This window comes from Typopeltis vanoorti, chromosome 14 (assembly GCF_054136105.1).
Source record: "Typopeltis vanoorti isolate ZY-2024b chromosome 14, IOZ_Tvanoo_1.0, whole genome shotgun sequence".
Classification (NCBI taxonomy): Eukaryota; Metazoa; Arthropoda; class Arachnida; order Uropygi; family Thelyphonidae; genus Typopeltis; species Typopeltis vanoorti.
In genome coordinates this window covers 23,842,371-23,860,208 of record NC_143562.1, presented here as the reverse complement: position 1 = coordinate 23,860,208, position 17,838 = coordinate 23,842,371, and the positions used below count along the sequence as shown (strand labels likewise).

Genomic DNA, 17,838 nt, shown 5'->3' with positions numbered 1-17,838 from the left:
GAGGGTAATGGATGGAAATGCTGTAGCCACTGAAATTCTAACTGAGGATCAGCTATTGCTGTTACCCTCCTGTCATGATCAGAGCTTTAATAGCTCAATAACACCTTATCCCTCCACTGTCCTCTACAGATAACGGGGAAGATGAAAAGCATTCTTGCTTCGCCCCTTTAAGCCAGTCCTTATAAGGACTTTTTCGATCACCTTTTGTTAGATAACTGAATGATATTAAAGCAATTTGATATGTAATGGGTGCAACAAAATTACCATTAAAATTGATAATTATCATCTTCCTTCTACTGAGAAACGAATTTCAATACTCTACCTTAAAAAAGCCTTGGAGCAAAGATTCTTCGTAAATTCAATCTACACACTTCCTTCAAACCACCTTAGGAACTGTCTTCTTCTTGCCATCTACGAAGGATACATGACCACCTCTTTCCTCACCAGGAGTCTATCACGTACCTTACTCATATCATCTTCAAGAACATCAAGACTATATTACATTTCTGGAACCCGACACGTCTGGCTTTGCTTCTCACGCTATTCACACTCGGCGCAGAGTTCTTTGGAACCACACAAAACTTGTTCATTCCAGCAAAGTTCAAATTCGATCGTGACTCGATGAAATCGTACTCACCTGAACCGAATCAAATTGTAGGCTAATGTCCATATCCGATTGAGGGATTTGATGTCCCTGCTGTATGGTTCGAACAGTGTTAGCGAAAAATGAATATCTTAAGATGAGCAGGGCATGTCCCCCCCATCTCCTTACATGGAGGGAAGGGGGAGATAGAGAAAAGCCCTGAGTACCTGTGGTTCCAGAATAAGTCGATGAGTTGCCTTAAATAGCTTTATTTTGTGCGTGTGTGGTGTTTATTAAGTTCATTGTGTGTAACAATATTGGTATTATGACGATTTTGATGACTGTTGCAAGACAAACAATTTGGCTTTAAAGGGACGGGTTTGTCACGAGGAATTGAAGGCTCGCAAGAAAGGGAAATTCTAATATTGTTAATAGTGTCAAACCCTACGGAAGATTGGCAGGGCCGAATTTTCCAAAAATTTTGATTTTCATTTTGTTTAGGTTAGCACGAAGACCACCGAGCACGCTAAACAGTTGCAGTATGCCGAAGAAAATGTAAATAGCATCGGAATCACGAAGGTTCTCGCAATATTAGCATTCACGACAGTCTTGCTCTGTTTGGAGCCTATGGACAGCGGTATTCCTCTCATAGGTGACTTTTCATATAAAGTTGACGTTTTTTTTTTTTTTTAAATAAATTTTATTTAAAAACAAAACAAAAGATTCTAGTATTAGAGAGAAAAGAAGGGAGTTCAGAGGAAAGCATTGTCGAACTCCTTTGCTTACGGGAATGGGTTCATAGCTGAACACATTTATGGCGATAGATGTTATCGGAAATGTTTTTGATTATTTCGGTTGCACAAGAGGTCACATCGACTTCCTCTAGGAAAGCGCAGGTAACTGTGCTTAAAGCTTTTTTTTTTTTTTTTTATTCTTTGAAATCCATTGACCTCAACGCGATTTCTTTATTTATTACGAAAACGAAAACAGTGCCGTTAAAAATACTGCGAAATTTTGTTAACGCATTACAACTGCTAACCTTTCGAATTTTTTTTAATACAAGATCTTATACAAAAAAGAAAATATTATCCTAAAATCATTTCATTGGATACATTTTCTGCCATAAATTTTTTTTTTTCCCAGCTAATTTTAAAATCCATTTTTAAGTTACAGTATTATTGTTAAGAGATTAATTTTTTATTATTATAAAATAGTAATATTAAAAAGCAGGAATGTCACCTTTCTTTAATGAGCAACATTCGAATTCAGTCACACTAAATTCTAACCTAGCTTCCAAATCCATTTCACTTATAGTAAATGGGTACGAGAGTAAGAAGCAATTGGTGAAGTAAATAATACATGAATAATTCCTTAGAAGGTGACGTCACTAGAAAGTTAATAGCCTCATACGTGTGTATTCGTTTACATTTATGGACTGTAGCACTAACTCAAATTATAACTGCGTGAGGATTGAAACGTGAACATTAAAAAACATTGAAAAATCCTGAAAACAGAGTTTTTTCCCATACTCAAGAAACCCAAAATTAAAAATTCTGGGCTTCTTATCCCTTTGATGATTTTATAACAGAAAAACACTGAAAAAAGAACTACGATATTTCATAATAAAAATAAATATTGGAATACAAGTAACATTCTTTGAAATTCAGTAAGTAACTATAGGAAACACGCAAGATTTCATGTATAACTGCTTAGTAGCCACGAACTTGCTAGAATGACGTCACAGGACAACGTAGCATTGATGTTAAGTTTATCCTAGTGACATCTATGAACAAATTATTTAACTAAATATATTAAAATAATCGAAATTGTAATATATTAGCAGTTATTATTACATATTATAAATAAAAAAAATATTTTCATTTTTTTTATTTTATATACATTTGACACAAAGATATCATCATTCAGGCTGTTTACATTTATACAATTTATATATTGCATTTTATGATCTGTTAGAAGAGTTCTGTTTAAAGTGCTAAGTGAATAATAGTAAAATGATTGTGAGGCAGGGTAATCCCACTCACTTTGAAGATAGAGTTAGCTTTTCTGAAGACGGCGGGAATAACAATTAACTTTTTTTTGTTATTGTGGTTACTATGATTCGGGTGATATTCACAAGCAGCATGTGACAGAAGGAACTCGAAGTCAAAGAGTGTTAGATTTGATTATAGTGTCAGAGGGCGTTTCAGTTAAACACCTATTCTGCTTCCGGTTGGTGACAGTGATCATGCGGTACTCACATCGGAATTGGTTAAGTTTAGAATGTTCCATTCGGAAAAGGTTGCATGCTGAACTACAAAGCAGGAAATTATGACCAACTGAGGAGTATACTGAGTTCAGTGGAATGGGATTGGTTGCTCGATGAGAAGAATATCGACAGTGCATGGGAAGCATTTAAACAATACTTAAATGATGCGATATCGGAGTGTATCCCGAGAGTACGAAGAATTAATAAGGTAGAAGTCAAATGGATGTGTAATCTTATTAAGCAAGAGATTCGTAAGAAAATGATGATGTGAAAGGAATACCGCATAAGGTCATCCTTGCATAAGGATGACGTCCGTTATGAACGTTATAAGCAGCAGGCTAGAATAGTCACAACTGTTGTACGGAAAGCAAAGTCTGATTATGAAAAGAAACTGGCTCTGCGTACTAAACGCAACCCACAAGAATTCTATCGATATGCTGCAAGTAAAAGAAAGAATGACTATGAAAAAATAACTCTTCTAAATCCAGATGGCGTGAGGGTTATAGATGCAGAAGAGGTTGTTCAGCTGACTAGTGCGCATTTTGTTAAAAGCTATCAAGCTGGTGAACGCAACATTGAACTCACTCTTAGCTCTTCACTGGATGAAGAAACGCAGATGTGTGAGGCCGAGATATTATAGCTGTTCCACAAATTTAATAAGAAATCAGCAGCAGGGACTGATGGGATAATATTAGCACGTGTGCTAAAAGAGTGTTCAGCTGAACTGGCCATTCCTTTGACCAGACTGTTTAATATGAGTCTCAGAACAGCGAAGATTCTGCAGGAATGTATGGTAATCCCATTGCGCAAGGGTGGTGCAAATACCGATGTATCAAACTATCGACCAATTAGTATCTCAAAAGTGGTGGTGAAGATTTTCGAAAAATTGGTTAGGACTCGCATTCTGATAATTTAAGAGAGGTAGGGTAATCGGGAATGCTGCTGATATGCATTACTTGCAAAATGATTTGAGTAGGCTGGAATTGTGGGCACGGGAAAATGGGTGTCAGTTCACTTTCAGTAAATGTTAAAAAGTCATTCACTTCGGCGTGATTAGATACCCAATGTCGTGTTATATTGGTGGGATTATACTTGAAGAAACTGATGAGGATCTTGGAGTGTTTGTAGATAGGAAGTTGAAGTTCAGGGGTCGTGTGGCACAGATTGCAAATACAACTCGAAAGATAATTGCAATGCTGAAACGAACGTTCACAACTAAAGATAAGGATTTTATTTTGCCTCTTTACAAGGCCTTGATAAGACCTCACTTGGACTATTGTGCGCAGGTCTAGTTTCCGTTGTAATTCTGACATACTGGAGAGAGTGTTAAAAATGATATCAGGATTGTAGAATACTCAGTATGAAGACAGATTGAGAATTTGTAGACTGCAGACATTAGCAAACAGGAGAAAGAGGGGAGATATGATTGAGACTTCCGTAAGTTTTTTAATTTATGGAGAAAGGAGAAGAGGACATCCTTGGAAGCTGAGAATGAAGGTCGCTAAGAAGGGGTTGAGGGCTATTCTCTCAGAGGGGGGTGCGTGATTAGAATGGATTGACTTTGGATGTTGTGACTGCAAGCAGTGTGAATGGATTCAAGAATAACTATGATAGTTGGACGGTTGTATTACTTGGCCTCACTCGATGAGTCTCTGACTCCCTGGAGGTCTCTCTTAATAATAATAATAATAATATACAATTAGCAACTTTTGTAGTTGTTAAGTGTGTTGATACAATTTACGCAATTTGTATTTTAATTTAATGTTCTGACACTGTTCAGATTGTGTGGTTGGTTGTTGAGCAGTATGGGTATGAGATGCTCCTTCAAGGACGCTCCATACAAGTTCTTATCGCACCTAGTTGTGTAGAGCAGTGGTTCCCAACCTTTTCCCACTTGTGTACCCCCTTTTAAACTCATTTTTATAAATTGTACCCTTTGTTTTTAAAATAGCTGTTTTTTAAATACTGACACTTTTGTTCAGTGTCTATCTTAATGTAAAATAGTGGAAATGCGTACGCGTACCACCGGTTGGGAACTGATGGCTTGTTTATGCGATGCGTATCTCTATTGTTACAGTAAGCGTTATTGATATGGTGTCTGAGTAACAGTACGTCTTAGACTCTATGTTTTGTTTAGACTTTATGTTCAGGATATTGTGTTTTGCCATCCATGATGATGATGATGATAATATATGAATGTTAGTATTATGAGACTAAATGGAGTGAATATCATTTTGAATATGCGTTCTGGTGAAGTTTAAGATGAGATGCTGTTTCTGTAAGTTACTGAAAGAATGTGAATAGTAAACGGTATCTCGATTATCCGAAATCGTATTAACGGTGCTGCGACTCGGAAAAATTCAACAGACTATTTAATTTAAGATTAAATATTTAATTTCCCGATATCTAATATTCAATTTACTTTTCTTTAATTTTATTATTTATTTGCATAGCTTTTTCACAGTAGAAATAATGCAAAATTCATATCTAATCGTGTTTCAAAACTCCAAGTAAAATTTTTCAAACTTTTAGGTTTTCTGTAAATAAAAAGGTCCTATAAATAGATCTTCAGTAACGAACTGTTAATTGAGTTTTAATATTTATTTATTTATTGTTAATTCAAACCATGGATGTAACTTTTTAATCACCCCCCAAAAAACAATTCCATCTTAAAGTCAGTTATTTACATTAAAGTTCGTAGAATAGCCAAACTAAATTAGAAAAAAAAAAAAAAAAATAGAAAATATACAACAATCCTGAACCAAGCACTTTCTGCTGTAATTTTCTTTGGACTTACCTGAGATCCCCGCGCTGCAGTCGTATATGTTCGAAAACTACCTTCACCCTCTCGTTCTGTTTGGCAGTGAAGTGATACGTACAGCTAACATCCTTTGGGTACGAACTAGGGTACTGAGGAGAATAAAACCTCCCCCTCGTCCTGTTGGCCGTCTCACTGTAGAAGTGATAATCGCAAAGTGTCCCTGGCACCAGTTGTCCGTCTGTCTGGAAGACCTCTGTAATACAATTAATGACGTGTTAGTGTCACTCCACGCAGACGTAGCTGAAATATATAACTGGATAATAGAAAACAAACAGAAATTTAAAGATGGCATTACATATAGATTTAAATGATATATACAATTTACACTTCAATCTTAAAATCCTTAATTAAATTTTCCGTAACTGTAATGAAATTAAATATACTGTCCATCACTTAAAAACAAATTTATTTGTTTATACATATATATTTAAATTTTTAAATTAATTAAATATTTATTTAATTTTAAATTAATAAGAGTGAAAATAAAAACAGAACCCCATTCGCATCAAAATGTACTCGATTATATATAGTCCTTATAAGGACTGGCTTAAAGGGGCGAAGCAAGAATGCTTTTCATCTTCCCCGTTATCTGTAGAGGACAGTGTAGGAATAAGGTGGTATTGCGCTATTAAAGCTCTGATCATGGCAGGAGGGTAACAGCAATAGCCGAGCCTCAGTTAGAACTTCACTGGCTACAGCATTGCTCCATTACCCTCCAAGAGTATTGGATTGTTCTTCTCTCCGATCATACCCTCGATTATATATCCTTATCCTTATAAGGACTGGCTTAAAGGGGCGAAGCAAGAATGCTTTTCATATTCCCCGTTATCTGTAGCGGACAGTGTAGGAATAAGATGTTATGAGCAATTAAAGCTCTAATCATGGCAGGAGGGTAACAGCAATAGCCTAGCCTCAGTTAGAACTTCATTGGCTACAGCATTGCCATCCATTACCCTCCAAGGGTATTGGATTGAAGGAATCAATCACCGACTATGTAAGTAAAGGTGAAATCTCAAAAATACGGACGATCTCTAGGCCACTCCATAGTGGGCGAAAGACCGTCCTAATCTCAGCGTTGGTTCCACTCAGTGACGGGCTCCCCGACCACTGAGCAGAACCGCTCAAATTCCGAGGAAAATAATTCACCGACAAAGCCCCTCAGCGGGCCGTGCCGGAGAACACTTTCCCCGGAGACTCAAAGTGCTCCCTTAAGGCAAAAACCTTAAGAGAGCTAACTCAAAAACTCATCGCCCAAGGAGGTAACAGCAACAGCCGAACCTCAGTTAAACTTCATTGGTACAGCATTGCATTGTTGCCATCCGTTACCCCCAAGGGCATTAATGAATCAATCACCGTATGTGTAAGTAAAGGTGATATCTCAAAAATATCGGACGATCTCTAGGCCACTCATTCGTGGGCGAAAGACCGTCCAAATCTCAGCGTTGGTTCTACTCAGTGAAACTCGAGTACCGAGCAGAACCGCTCACATTCCGAGGAAAATAATTCACCGGCAAGTACCCCTCAGCGGGCCGTGCCGGAGAACACTTTCCCCGGAGACTCAAAGTGCTCCCTTAGGCAAAACCTAAGAGAGCGAACTCATTTACCCAGGATAACAGCAACAGCCGAACCTCAGTTAAACTTCATCGGTTCAGCATTGCCATTCGTTACCCTATATGGGCATCTCATATAAAATCAATCGACTATGTAAGTAAAGGTTCAATCTCAAAAATATGGACGATCTCTAGGCCACTCATTCGTGGGCGAAAGACCGTCCAAATCTCAGCGTTGGTTCTACTCAGTGAAACTCGATTACCGAGCAGAACCGCTCAAATTCCGAGGAAAATAATTCACCGACAAAGCCCCTCAGCGGGCCGTGCCGGAGAACACTCTCCCCGGAGACTCAAATTGCTCCCTTAAGGCAAAAACCCTAAGAGAGCGAACTCAAAAACTCATCGCCCAAGTGGGTAACAGCAACAGCCGAACCTCAGTTAAACTTCATCGGTTCAGCATTGCCATTCGTTACCCTATATGGGCATCTCATATAAAATCAATCACCGACTATGTAAGTAAAGGTGAAATCTCAAAAATACGGACGATCTCTAGGCCACTCCATAGTGGGCGAAAGACCGTCCTAATCTCAGCGTTGGTTCCACTCAGTGACGGGCTCCCCGACCACTGAGCAGAACCGCTCAAATTCCGAGGAAAATAATTCACCGACAAAGCCCCTCAGCGGGCCGTGCCGGAGAACACCTTCACCGGAGACTCAAAGTGCTCCCTTAAGGCAAAAACCCTAAGAGAGCGAACTCAAAAACTCATCCCCCAAGTGGGTAAGAGCAACAGCCGAACCTCAGTTAAACTTCATTGGTACAGCTTTGCGTTGCTATCCATCACCCCCAAGGGCATTAATGAATCAATCACCGACTATGTAAGTAAAGGTGAAATCTCAAAAATACGGACGATCTCTAGGCCACTCCATAGTGGGCGAAAGACCGTCCTAATCTCAGCGTTGGTTCCACTCAGTGACGGGCTCCCCGACCACTGAGCAGAACCGCTCAAATTCCGAGGAAAATAATTCACCGACAAAGCCCCTCAGCGGGCCGTGCCGGAGAACACTTTCCCCGGAGACTCAAAGTGCTCCCTTAAGGCAAAAACCTTAAGAGAGCTAACTCAAAAACTCATCGCCCAAGGAGGTAACAGCAACAGCCGAACCTCAGTTAAACTTCATTGGTACAGCATTGCATTGTTGCCATCCGTTACCCCCAAGGGCATTAATGAATCAATCACCGTATGTGTAAGTAAAGGTGATATCTCAATAATATCGGACGATCTCTAGGCCACTCATTCGTGGGCGAAAGACCGTCCAAATCTCAGCGTTGGTTCTACTCAGTGAAACTCGAGTACCGAGCAGAACCGCTCACATTCCGAGGAAAATAATTCACCGGCAAGTACCCCTCAGCGGGCCGTGCCGGAGAACACTTTCCTCGGAGACTCAAAGTGCTCCCTTAGGCAAAACCTAAGAGAGCGAACTCATTTACCCAGGATAACAGCAACAGCCGAACCTCAGTTAAACTTCATCGGTTCAGCATTGCCATTCGTTACCCTATATGGGCATCTCATATAAAATCAATCGACTATGTAAGTAAAGGTTCAATCTCAAAAATATGGACGATCTCTAGGCTACTCATTCGTGGGCGAAAGACCGTCCAAATCTCAGCGTTGGTTCTACTCAGTGAAACTCGATTACCGAGCAGAACCGCTCAAATTCCGAGGAAAATAATTCACCGACAAAGCCCCTCAGCGGGCCGTGCCGGAGAACACTCTCCCCGGAGACTCAAATTGCTCCCTTAAGGCAAAAACCCTAAGAGAGCGAACTCAAAAACTCATCGCCCAAGTGGGTAACAGCAACAGCCGAACCTCAGTTAAACTTCATCGGTTCAGCATTGCCATTCGTTACCCTATATGGGCATCTCATATAAAATCAATCACCGACTATGTAAGTAAAGGTGAAATCTCAAAAATACGGACGATCTCTAGGCCACTCCATAGTGGGCGAAAGACCGTCCTAATCTCAGCGTTGGTTCCACTCAGTGACGGGCTCCCCGACCACTGAGCAGAACCGCTCAAATTCCGAGGAAAATAATTCACCGACAAAGCCCCTCAGCGGGCCGTGCCGGAGAACACCTTCCCCGGAGACTCAAAGTGCTCCCTTAAGGCAAAAACCCTAAGAGAGCGAACTCAAAAACTCATCGCCCAAGTGGGTAAGAGCAACAGCCGAACCTCAGTTAAACTTCATTGGTACAGCTTTGCGTTGCTATCCATCACCCCCAAGGGCATTAATGAATCAATCACCGACTATGTAAGTAAAGGTGAAATCTCAAAAATACGGACGATTTCTAGGCCACTCCATAGTGGGCGAAAGACCGTCCTAATCTCAGCGTTGGTTCCACTCAGTGACGGGCTCCCCGACCACTGAGCAGAACCGCTCAAATTCCGAGGAAAATAATTCACCGACAAAGCCCCTCAGCGGGCCGTGCCGGAGAACACCTTCCCCGGAGACTCAAAGTGCTCCCTTAAGGCAAAAACCCTAAGAGAGCGAACTCAAAAACTCATCGCCCAAGTGGGTAAGAGCAACAGCCGAACCTCAGTTAAACTTCATTGGTACAGCTTTGCGTTGCTATCAGTCACCCCCAAGGGCATTAATGAATCAATCACCGACTATGTAAGTAAAGGTGAAATCTCAAAAATACGGACGATCTCTAGGCCACTCCATAGTGGGCGAAAGACCGTCCTAATCTCAGCGTTGGTTCCACTCAGTGACGGGCTCCCCGACCACTGAGCAGAACCGCTCAAATTCCGAGGAAAATAATTCACCGACAAAGCCCCTCAGCGGGCCGTGCCGGAGAACACCTTCCCCGGAGACTCAAAGTGCTCCCTTAAGGCAAAAACCTTAAGAGAGCGAACTCAAAAACTCGTCGCCCAAGGGGGTAAGAGCAACAGCCGAACCTCAGTTAAACTTCATTGGTACAGCTTTGCGTTGCTATCCATCACCCCCAAGGGCATTAATGAACCAATCTACCGACTATGTAAGTAAAGGTGAAATCTCAAAAATACGGACGATCTCTAGGCCACTCCATAGTGGGCGAAAGACCGTCCTAATCTCAGCGTTGGTTCCACTCAGTGACGGGCTCCCCGACCACTGAGCAGAACCGCTCAAATTCCGAGGAAAATAATTCACCGACAAAGCCCCTCAGCGGGCCGTGCCGGAGAACACTTTCCCCGGAGACTCAAAGTGCTCCCTTAAGGCAAAAACCTTAAGAGAGCTAACTCAAAAACTCATCGCCCAAGGGGGTAAGAGCAACAGCCGAACCTCAGTTAAACTTCATTGGTACAGCTTTGCGTTGCTATCCATCACCCCCAAGGGCATTAATGAATCAATCACCGTATGTGTAAGTAAAGGTGATATCTCAAAAATATCGGACGATCTCTAGGCCACTCATTCGTGGGCGAAAGACCGTCCAAATCTCAGCGTTGGTTCTACTCAGTGAAACTCGAGTACCGAGCAGAACCGCTCACATTCCGAGGAAAATAATTCACCGGCAAGTACCCCTCAGCGGGCCATGCCGGAGAACACTTTCCCCGGAGACTCAAAGTGCTCCCTTAGGCAAAACCTAAGAGAGCGAACTCATTTACCCAGGATAACAGCAACAGCCGAACCTCAGTTAAACTTCATCGGTTCAGCATTGCCATTCGTTACCCTATATGGGCATCTCATATAAAATCAATCGACTATGTAAGTAAAGGTTCAATCTCAAAAATATGGACGATCTCTAGGCCACTCATTCGTGGGCGAAAGACCGTCCAAATCTCAGCGTTGGTTCTACTCAGTGAAACTCGATTACCGAGCAGAACCGCTCAAATTCCGAGGAAAATAATTCACCGACAAAGCCCCTCAGCGGGCCGTGCCGGAGAACACTCTCCCCGGAGACTCAAATTGCTCCCTTAAGGCAAAAACCCTAAGAGAGCGAACTCAAAAACTCATCGCCCAAGTGGGTAACAGCAACAGCCGAACCTCAGTTAAACTTCATTGGTACAGCTTTACGTTGCTATCCATCACCCCCAAGGGCATTAATGAACCAATCGACCGACTATGTAAGTAAAGGTGAAATCTCAAAAATACGGACGATCTCTAGGCCACTCCATAGTGGGCGAAAGACCGTCCTAATCTCAGCGTTGGTTCCACTCAGTGACGGGCTCCCCAACCACTGAGCAGAACCGCTCAAATTCCGAGGAAAATAATTCACCGACAAAGCCCCTCAGCGGGCCGTGCCGGAGAACACCTTCCCCGGAGACTCAAAGTGCTCCCTTAAGGCAAAAACCCTAAGAGAGCGAACTCAAAAACTCATCGCCCAAGTGGGTAAGAGCAACAGCCGAACCTCAGTTAAACTTCATTGGTACAGCTTTGCGTTGCTATCCATCACCCCCAAGGGCATTAATGAACCAATCGACTATGTAAGTAAAGGTTCAATCTCAAAAATATCGGACGATCTCTAGGCCACTCATTCGTGGGCGAAAGACCGTCCAAATCTCAGCGTTGGTTCTACTCAGTGAAACTCGATTACCGAGCAGAACCGCTCAAATTCCGAGGAAAATAATTCACCGACAAAGCCCCTCAGCGGGCCGTGCCGGAGAACACCCTCCCCGGAGACTCAAAGTGCTCCCTTAAGGCAAAAACCCCAAGAGAGCGAACTCAAAAACTCGTCGCCCAAGGGGATAAGAGCAACAGCCGAACCTCAGTTAAACTTCATTGGTACAGCCTTGCGTTGCTATCCATCACCCCCAAGGGCATTAATGAACCAATCGACCGCATTTCACGGTCGATTGATTCACTTCACCTCGATTATATATATATATATATATATTGATATGAAATAAATATATCTATCTTTTGTATATAAAAAACTTAATGGCGTTTTGTTATTATAAATTCTAGAAACATTAAACAAAAATAACTCTTATATTTTGTTGTTTATAATATGTTATAGTAAGAATAAAATGCCTTATTATTTCTTATCCAAAATTAATTTAGCTCATTTTTAATACTTTGATAAAGCCATTATTAAGCAAAGAGGAAATAAAAAGACAATATTCAGTTCTTGCTTGCAATGTACTCATCGCTAGCGAGAATGGAGCTTTCTCTTCATTTATGTTTTATTGCAAAAATTATTCTTTGGAACAACTAAAGACTCTTTTACAAGTTAATTCTTCTAATAATTGGCTCCAGGAAACGCTACAAAACAGAAAATCTTATACGCTTCATTAAAACAATCGAGAATCAAATAAGAGAAAATTCTTTCAGGCAGTTTTGTTACGAGAGAGTTACAAAATGAAGCAGGATTTGCATAATTTAAAATGCTCCTAATGAACGTGGTTTTTATCTCTGTCCGGTCCTTAAATAAATGAAAAAAAAAAAAAAAGAAATAAAATCTGACAAAGAGGTTTAAGCGATAGCTTGGATAACATAATTATTCCCTATACGTTTTTATATAGCTCGTTAAGATGAGTTTTTTTTATTTATTATTTATTTTTTTTTAAATCTGCAATATTCACATTGGATTTGAGAATCAAATGCCCAAAATATTTTATGATTTAATCACTTTCTAACCCTCGATATGGATGAAGTTTTTTTCCCGCTAACTTCTTTTATCTGCAGTAATTTCAAGTGATTCTATCGCTAAAAGGTACGAAAAGGATTTGCTGGAACAGAGGTCATTCACTAGAATCTCTAATTACCTTTTGCACGTCTAAGAAATCAATCTATTTCTTTCACTTTTTTTTCTCCCAAATTACTGATTTGAAGCGCATTCTCTTAGTGATTGGTACATTCATAGTTCTTAGATTTCATCTGGATGTACAATCATTGAATATTTGATGCGTTTAATCTGAACTCTGTAAGAAAGTACACACACAGCAGATAAAAAAAAAAGAGAGATCGACTCACTTTAATTTCAGAAGGCAGGAATGTAGTAAGAGATAATCGCATTTTCTGCCCAGAAAGGTGGAATAATTTTTAGTTACATCTGTTCTGAATCGCTGTAACTTTAATCAGCACAATTCTTAAAATAAAAACGATTACAGTATTTCCTTTGCAATGAGTCATTTTCGAAAGCTATCACTAGTAATAAATAGTAGTAAATATCACTAGTAGTAAATCACTATCACTAACAGTGATTTATCTACTTAATTATACTTTTTATATAATGGTGTATTGTTTACATTTATTAAATTCTTCAAATATAAAAGAAAAATTACGCAAATTACATTTTTAATATATGATACATTATAGTTTCATTTTCTTATTTATAAAATAAAAAGATTTCAATTTGAATCTTTTTATTTTATAAATAAGAAATTTGAAAATTTGTTTGAAAAAAAAATCATAATGAAAGAAAACAATAAAATGTATTTTATCATTAATTCTGCTTTATTGATATTGATATTAAATATTACTTTTAATCTATACACAAGAATTGACAATTGACATTTATGACTTAAAGGGTGAAGCGAAAAGATTTTCATATTCCCCATTGTCTATGTTACGGTCAGAGTGAGGGAAAATATTATGAGCAGTTTGTTCTCCCAGAATGGGCATGGAGATTATACATCACTGAAGGAAGTTAAAATGGCTTTTGGTCTTTTGTGTTTGAATGTATCCGTAGGTTCATTGGCTACAGCTTGCTGAACTAGATCATTGGGATGAGTGCACGTCTTTAGGAAGAACTTTGCAGCTAAAGTTTGTAGAAGGAGAAGATATAAGTAATATTTGTATCTCGGTGAAGTTGATGATTTCTGACGAACCAGGGGGCGTTTAGGATCATTCTCAAGCACTTGTTCTGAACCCGTTGCAATTTGATAATATTTGTAGTGAAGGTGTGGCTCCAGGCTGGAGAAGCATAAGTAACGAATAAAGCATATAGAACGAATCGTCAGCTGGTATAAAAGCAGTTTGATTCTGATGATCTTTGTACATGTAGCCTTGATGTGTTGGTTAAAAGTTAATTTTTGTCGAGGACGACACCTAAGTAATTTGTTTCCGTCTGCCAGGGAATTTTGGTGTTGAATAATAAGATGTCTCCTACAGGAGATATCGACCTTTTTGTGAAGAGAATAGCTGAACTTTTTAGGGGATTAACTTGCAGTCTCCATTTGGAGAACCATCTTTCTAATTTTAGAAGGTTTTCTTAAAGTTTTCTAGTAACGAAATGTGGTCGGAAAGATCTGACTAATAATGCTGTGTCATCTTCATACAGGGCAATGATGGATGACATTGGGTTGTGCGGGATATCAGACATGTATACAGAGAACAGCAATGGAGCAGTAGTGATCCGTGTGGCACTCCGGCCAAGATGGGTCACTGAGATGAAGTAGTGCCGTTAATCTTGATTTGCATGGTTCTGTTTTGCAGATATGAACTAACTAAATGTGTCAATTTCATTGAGATACCAGCTGAGATAAATTTATGTGTAATCCAAAATGCCATATTTTGGATTAATACATAAATGACCTATTCAAATGCTTTGGATAGGTCAAGGAAAACAGCTCCCGTGTATTGACGCCAGTTGTAGCTGGTAATAATGTATTCCACTATTCTGCGGATTTGGTGAGTAGTACTGTGGTATTGCCGGAAACCGAGCTGCTCTTTAGGAAGGATGTCCAGTTCATTTATTGAGGCTTGAAGACGTGCGAGGATGACCTTCTTCGCAATCTTACCTAGGTTGGAGATGAGACTGATTGGACGATAATTTTGAGGCAGGTGAGGATCCTTGCCCGGCTTATGTATAGGAATTACATCGGCCAGTTTCCAGGTGGAAGGAAAATAGTGAAGACTTACGATTGCATTTATAATTATGGTCAGGGGCACTACTGCTTTTCGGGGCAGAAGTTTGATCACCCGATTAGTAATGCCGTCTGGCCCAGGAGCTTTTTTGTTCTTTAATTTTTTAATAATGTCATATGTCTCAGCATTGGTGCAATATGGTCAGTGCTGGTGTCAGGAAGTTTGAGTGAGTGTCTGACCTTGCTGTGAATCTTATATATGTGATCAAAGTCAAAGTTTTCATGCGAAGGCCTGCATTGTTCCTCCAAATTGTTTGCTATAACTTCTGCTTTGTCTACATCTGTGTGAGCAAGGCCCTGGTCAGAGAATATTGGGGGGAAGGATCTGTCTTTGTTTCTGATATTTTTCAGTTGTTCCCAGACGGAGTGATCAGTAGCTCCTTATTTCCTAGCTCTGTTTTTTGTCTCTGATCAAATTCATGATGTCTTCAGGCAAACGATCTGGCTTGTGGGCAGATTTGTAGGGGGTAGCTACCGTTGTAGCAGAATTAATTTGTTGTGTGAGATTTGTAACTGTAGTTTCTACTTCTTCTTTTGTGCGTATGTGAGGAACAGGTCCAATATAATCCTTGAGTGCTGTTGACAGTCTTTCCCATGCTATGTAGGAGTCAGAAGGAGGAGACAGGTATTCTTGTTTTCCCAGCTGTAGTAGAATTGGGTTGTAATTGGATGATAGTTCATCCATAGATATAGATAGTTATAATGCTGTATTGAAGTTTGATATGCTGCAGGATAGCTATATTCAGGATGTCAACAGTGCCAAACCTACTGAGATGAGTTGGTTCGGTGGGGCCTGCCACAACAACGTTGCTTAATCCTAAGTAATTGGAAAGGCGTATACCTTATAGTCCTTATAAGGACTGGCTTAAAGGGGCGAAGCAATATTGCTTTTCATATTCCCCGTTGTCTGTAGAGGACAGTGTAAGGAAAAGGTGTTATTGAGCTATAAAGCTCTGATCATGGCAGGAGGGTAACAGCAATAGCCGAGCCTCAGTTAGAACTTCATTGGCTACAGCATTGCCATCCATTACCCTCCAAGGGTACCAATTTTAGTCGCCTCGTACGACATGCATTAGCTACATTGGTGCTATTCTTATCCCGGCAACCACACGGGGAGAAAGGCGTATACACAAGAAAAGTAATAATTTATTTACTTGAAATACTTTACATGAAATGGTGGATTGTTTATTTTTAATTATTTTTTTTTAAATTTAAAACAAAAAAAATAATACTTTTAGCAAATTACATTTATAATATGTGATACATTATAGTTTAATGTTCTTTTTATGAAAGATAACGTTTTTTTGCTCTAAAATAAATGATTTCTTAAATTTGAATTCTCAAGAATAATTTATTTATTAAAACTATGACATGAATTATTACCACCCTAGAGGTCGCCGCAAAACATCAGGCAGCGAAATGTCAATCTAAGTGAACAGAAATCAAAAAGAAAGATTAACATAACGAAAATTTATTTCATCATTAATTCTCTTTCTTTAATATTAAGGCTATTTCGTTGATATCAAATGCTTCTTTTAAGCTAAAAAAAAAGCGTTCTCTTGTTTTCATTTTATAAAGAGCATCTTTTAGAGTAATTTAAACAAACATAATTTATAGCTAAAAGACAATGCCTTTGTTTATTTTAGTGAACAACGTACAAGACATGATTGAAGTATTTTTTTTTTTAATATTTAATTTGCTTTCTCAAATATAAATCACTGTTTCCTAAATAAAAAATGCTGTTCGTGTTTGATTCATAAAAGAATATTTCTCGAGCTTCATTTACCAAACTTCGCTAACGATAAAAGAAATTTAAAAAAAAAAAAATGAACACGCCACTAGAGGCCGCTGCGATCAAGCTAAACTTGTCGATTGCAGACAATAATGGCCAAATTAAACTAAAAGCGATTTTGTTTTTAATTCTCTGCGTGCCAATGTTTAATGCGTTTCATTAAGTACAAAAAAAAAAAAAATCGATTTCACAAACCAAAACTGGTTTATTCAATGAGCGCTATGCGAATATTCGTATTTCCTTTTGACTGCCTTTGCATGTTTCGAAACGGAAGCTTCATTTATCATTTTTTTTACCAATCCTATTTTATAAGATGATTGACTCTAAGAGATTTTCAGTTGCCATTCAATACGTCAAATACTTTCCGTTACATCAACATCCTTTTACTTTCCTTTGCATCGGATATAAAACTGAGTGGCATCTTTTTATTTTTTTATTTTATTTTTCCTCCCCCGATATTGAGCGATGCTCCTTCATCCAATTTTTCGTTCTTTTTTTTTTTTTTCCCCTCCTAAGCAAACTTCGTGTTTACACGAATAACAGATTCCTGAAATGTTCCACGTGACCGGTTGAACGCTTCGCAGCAAGTTTGTGTGTGTTAGTATTTGAGGAAGGGGGGGGGAGGAGAAAAAGGAACGCTCAAACTTACTAAAGTGCCAAAAAATCTGCAGTAAATAGAAGCATCCACTCTCCGCCAATGTGTAAGAGTGGCAAGACGTGCCTTCCTACTCTGTCCAACCTGCTTTTAGCTCCAAGCCTTATTTGATTTAAAACAAAGTTACATTTTCCGGCTGAACTGGGTTTCTTGATATTTTAGTTCCGCTGAAAAATTCAACAATACTGTTGGGGCCCGCAAGAGACACGCGGTTGTCATGGTAACCGCATGTAACCGTCAGGGTACATACTAAGCGATGTCTGCCTAGTAGAGAAAATGATTTTTCTTTCTCCCTTTTGTGACGGCGTGTAGGTTCTTCCATTTTCCC

The 17,838-nt window shown here is 39.4% G+C and overlaps 1 protein-coding gene across 1 annotated transcript in view; it reads right to left on the bottom strand.

The window, feature by feature from the left end:
* LOC150099304 (neuropilin-2-like) overlaps positions 1-17,838 on the bottom strand; it is a 75,840-nt gene that overhangs the window by 15,299 nt on the left and 42,703 nt on the right. The window contains exon 4 of the mRNA XM_090404306.1: positions 5,647-5,863. Within this exon, the coding sequence (XP_090260432.1) occupies positions 5,647-5,863 (217 nt within the window). The remainder of the gene's footprint in view (positions 1-5,646; positions 5,864-17,838) is intronic.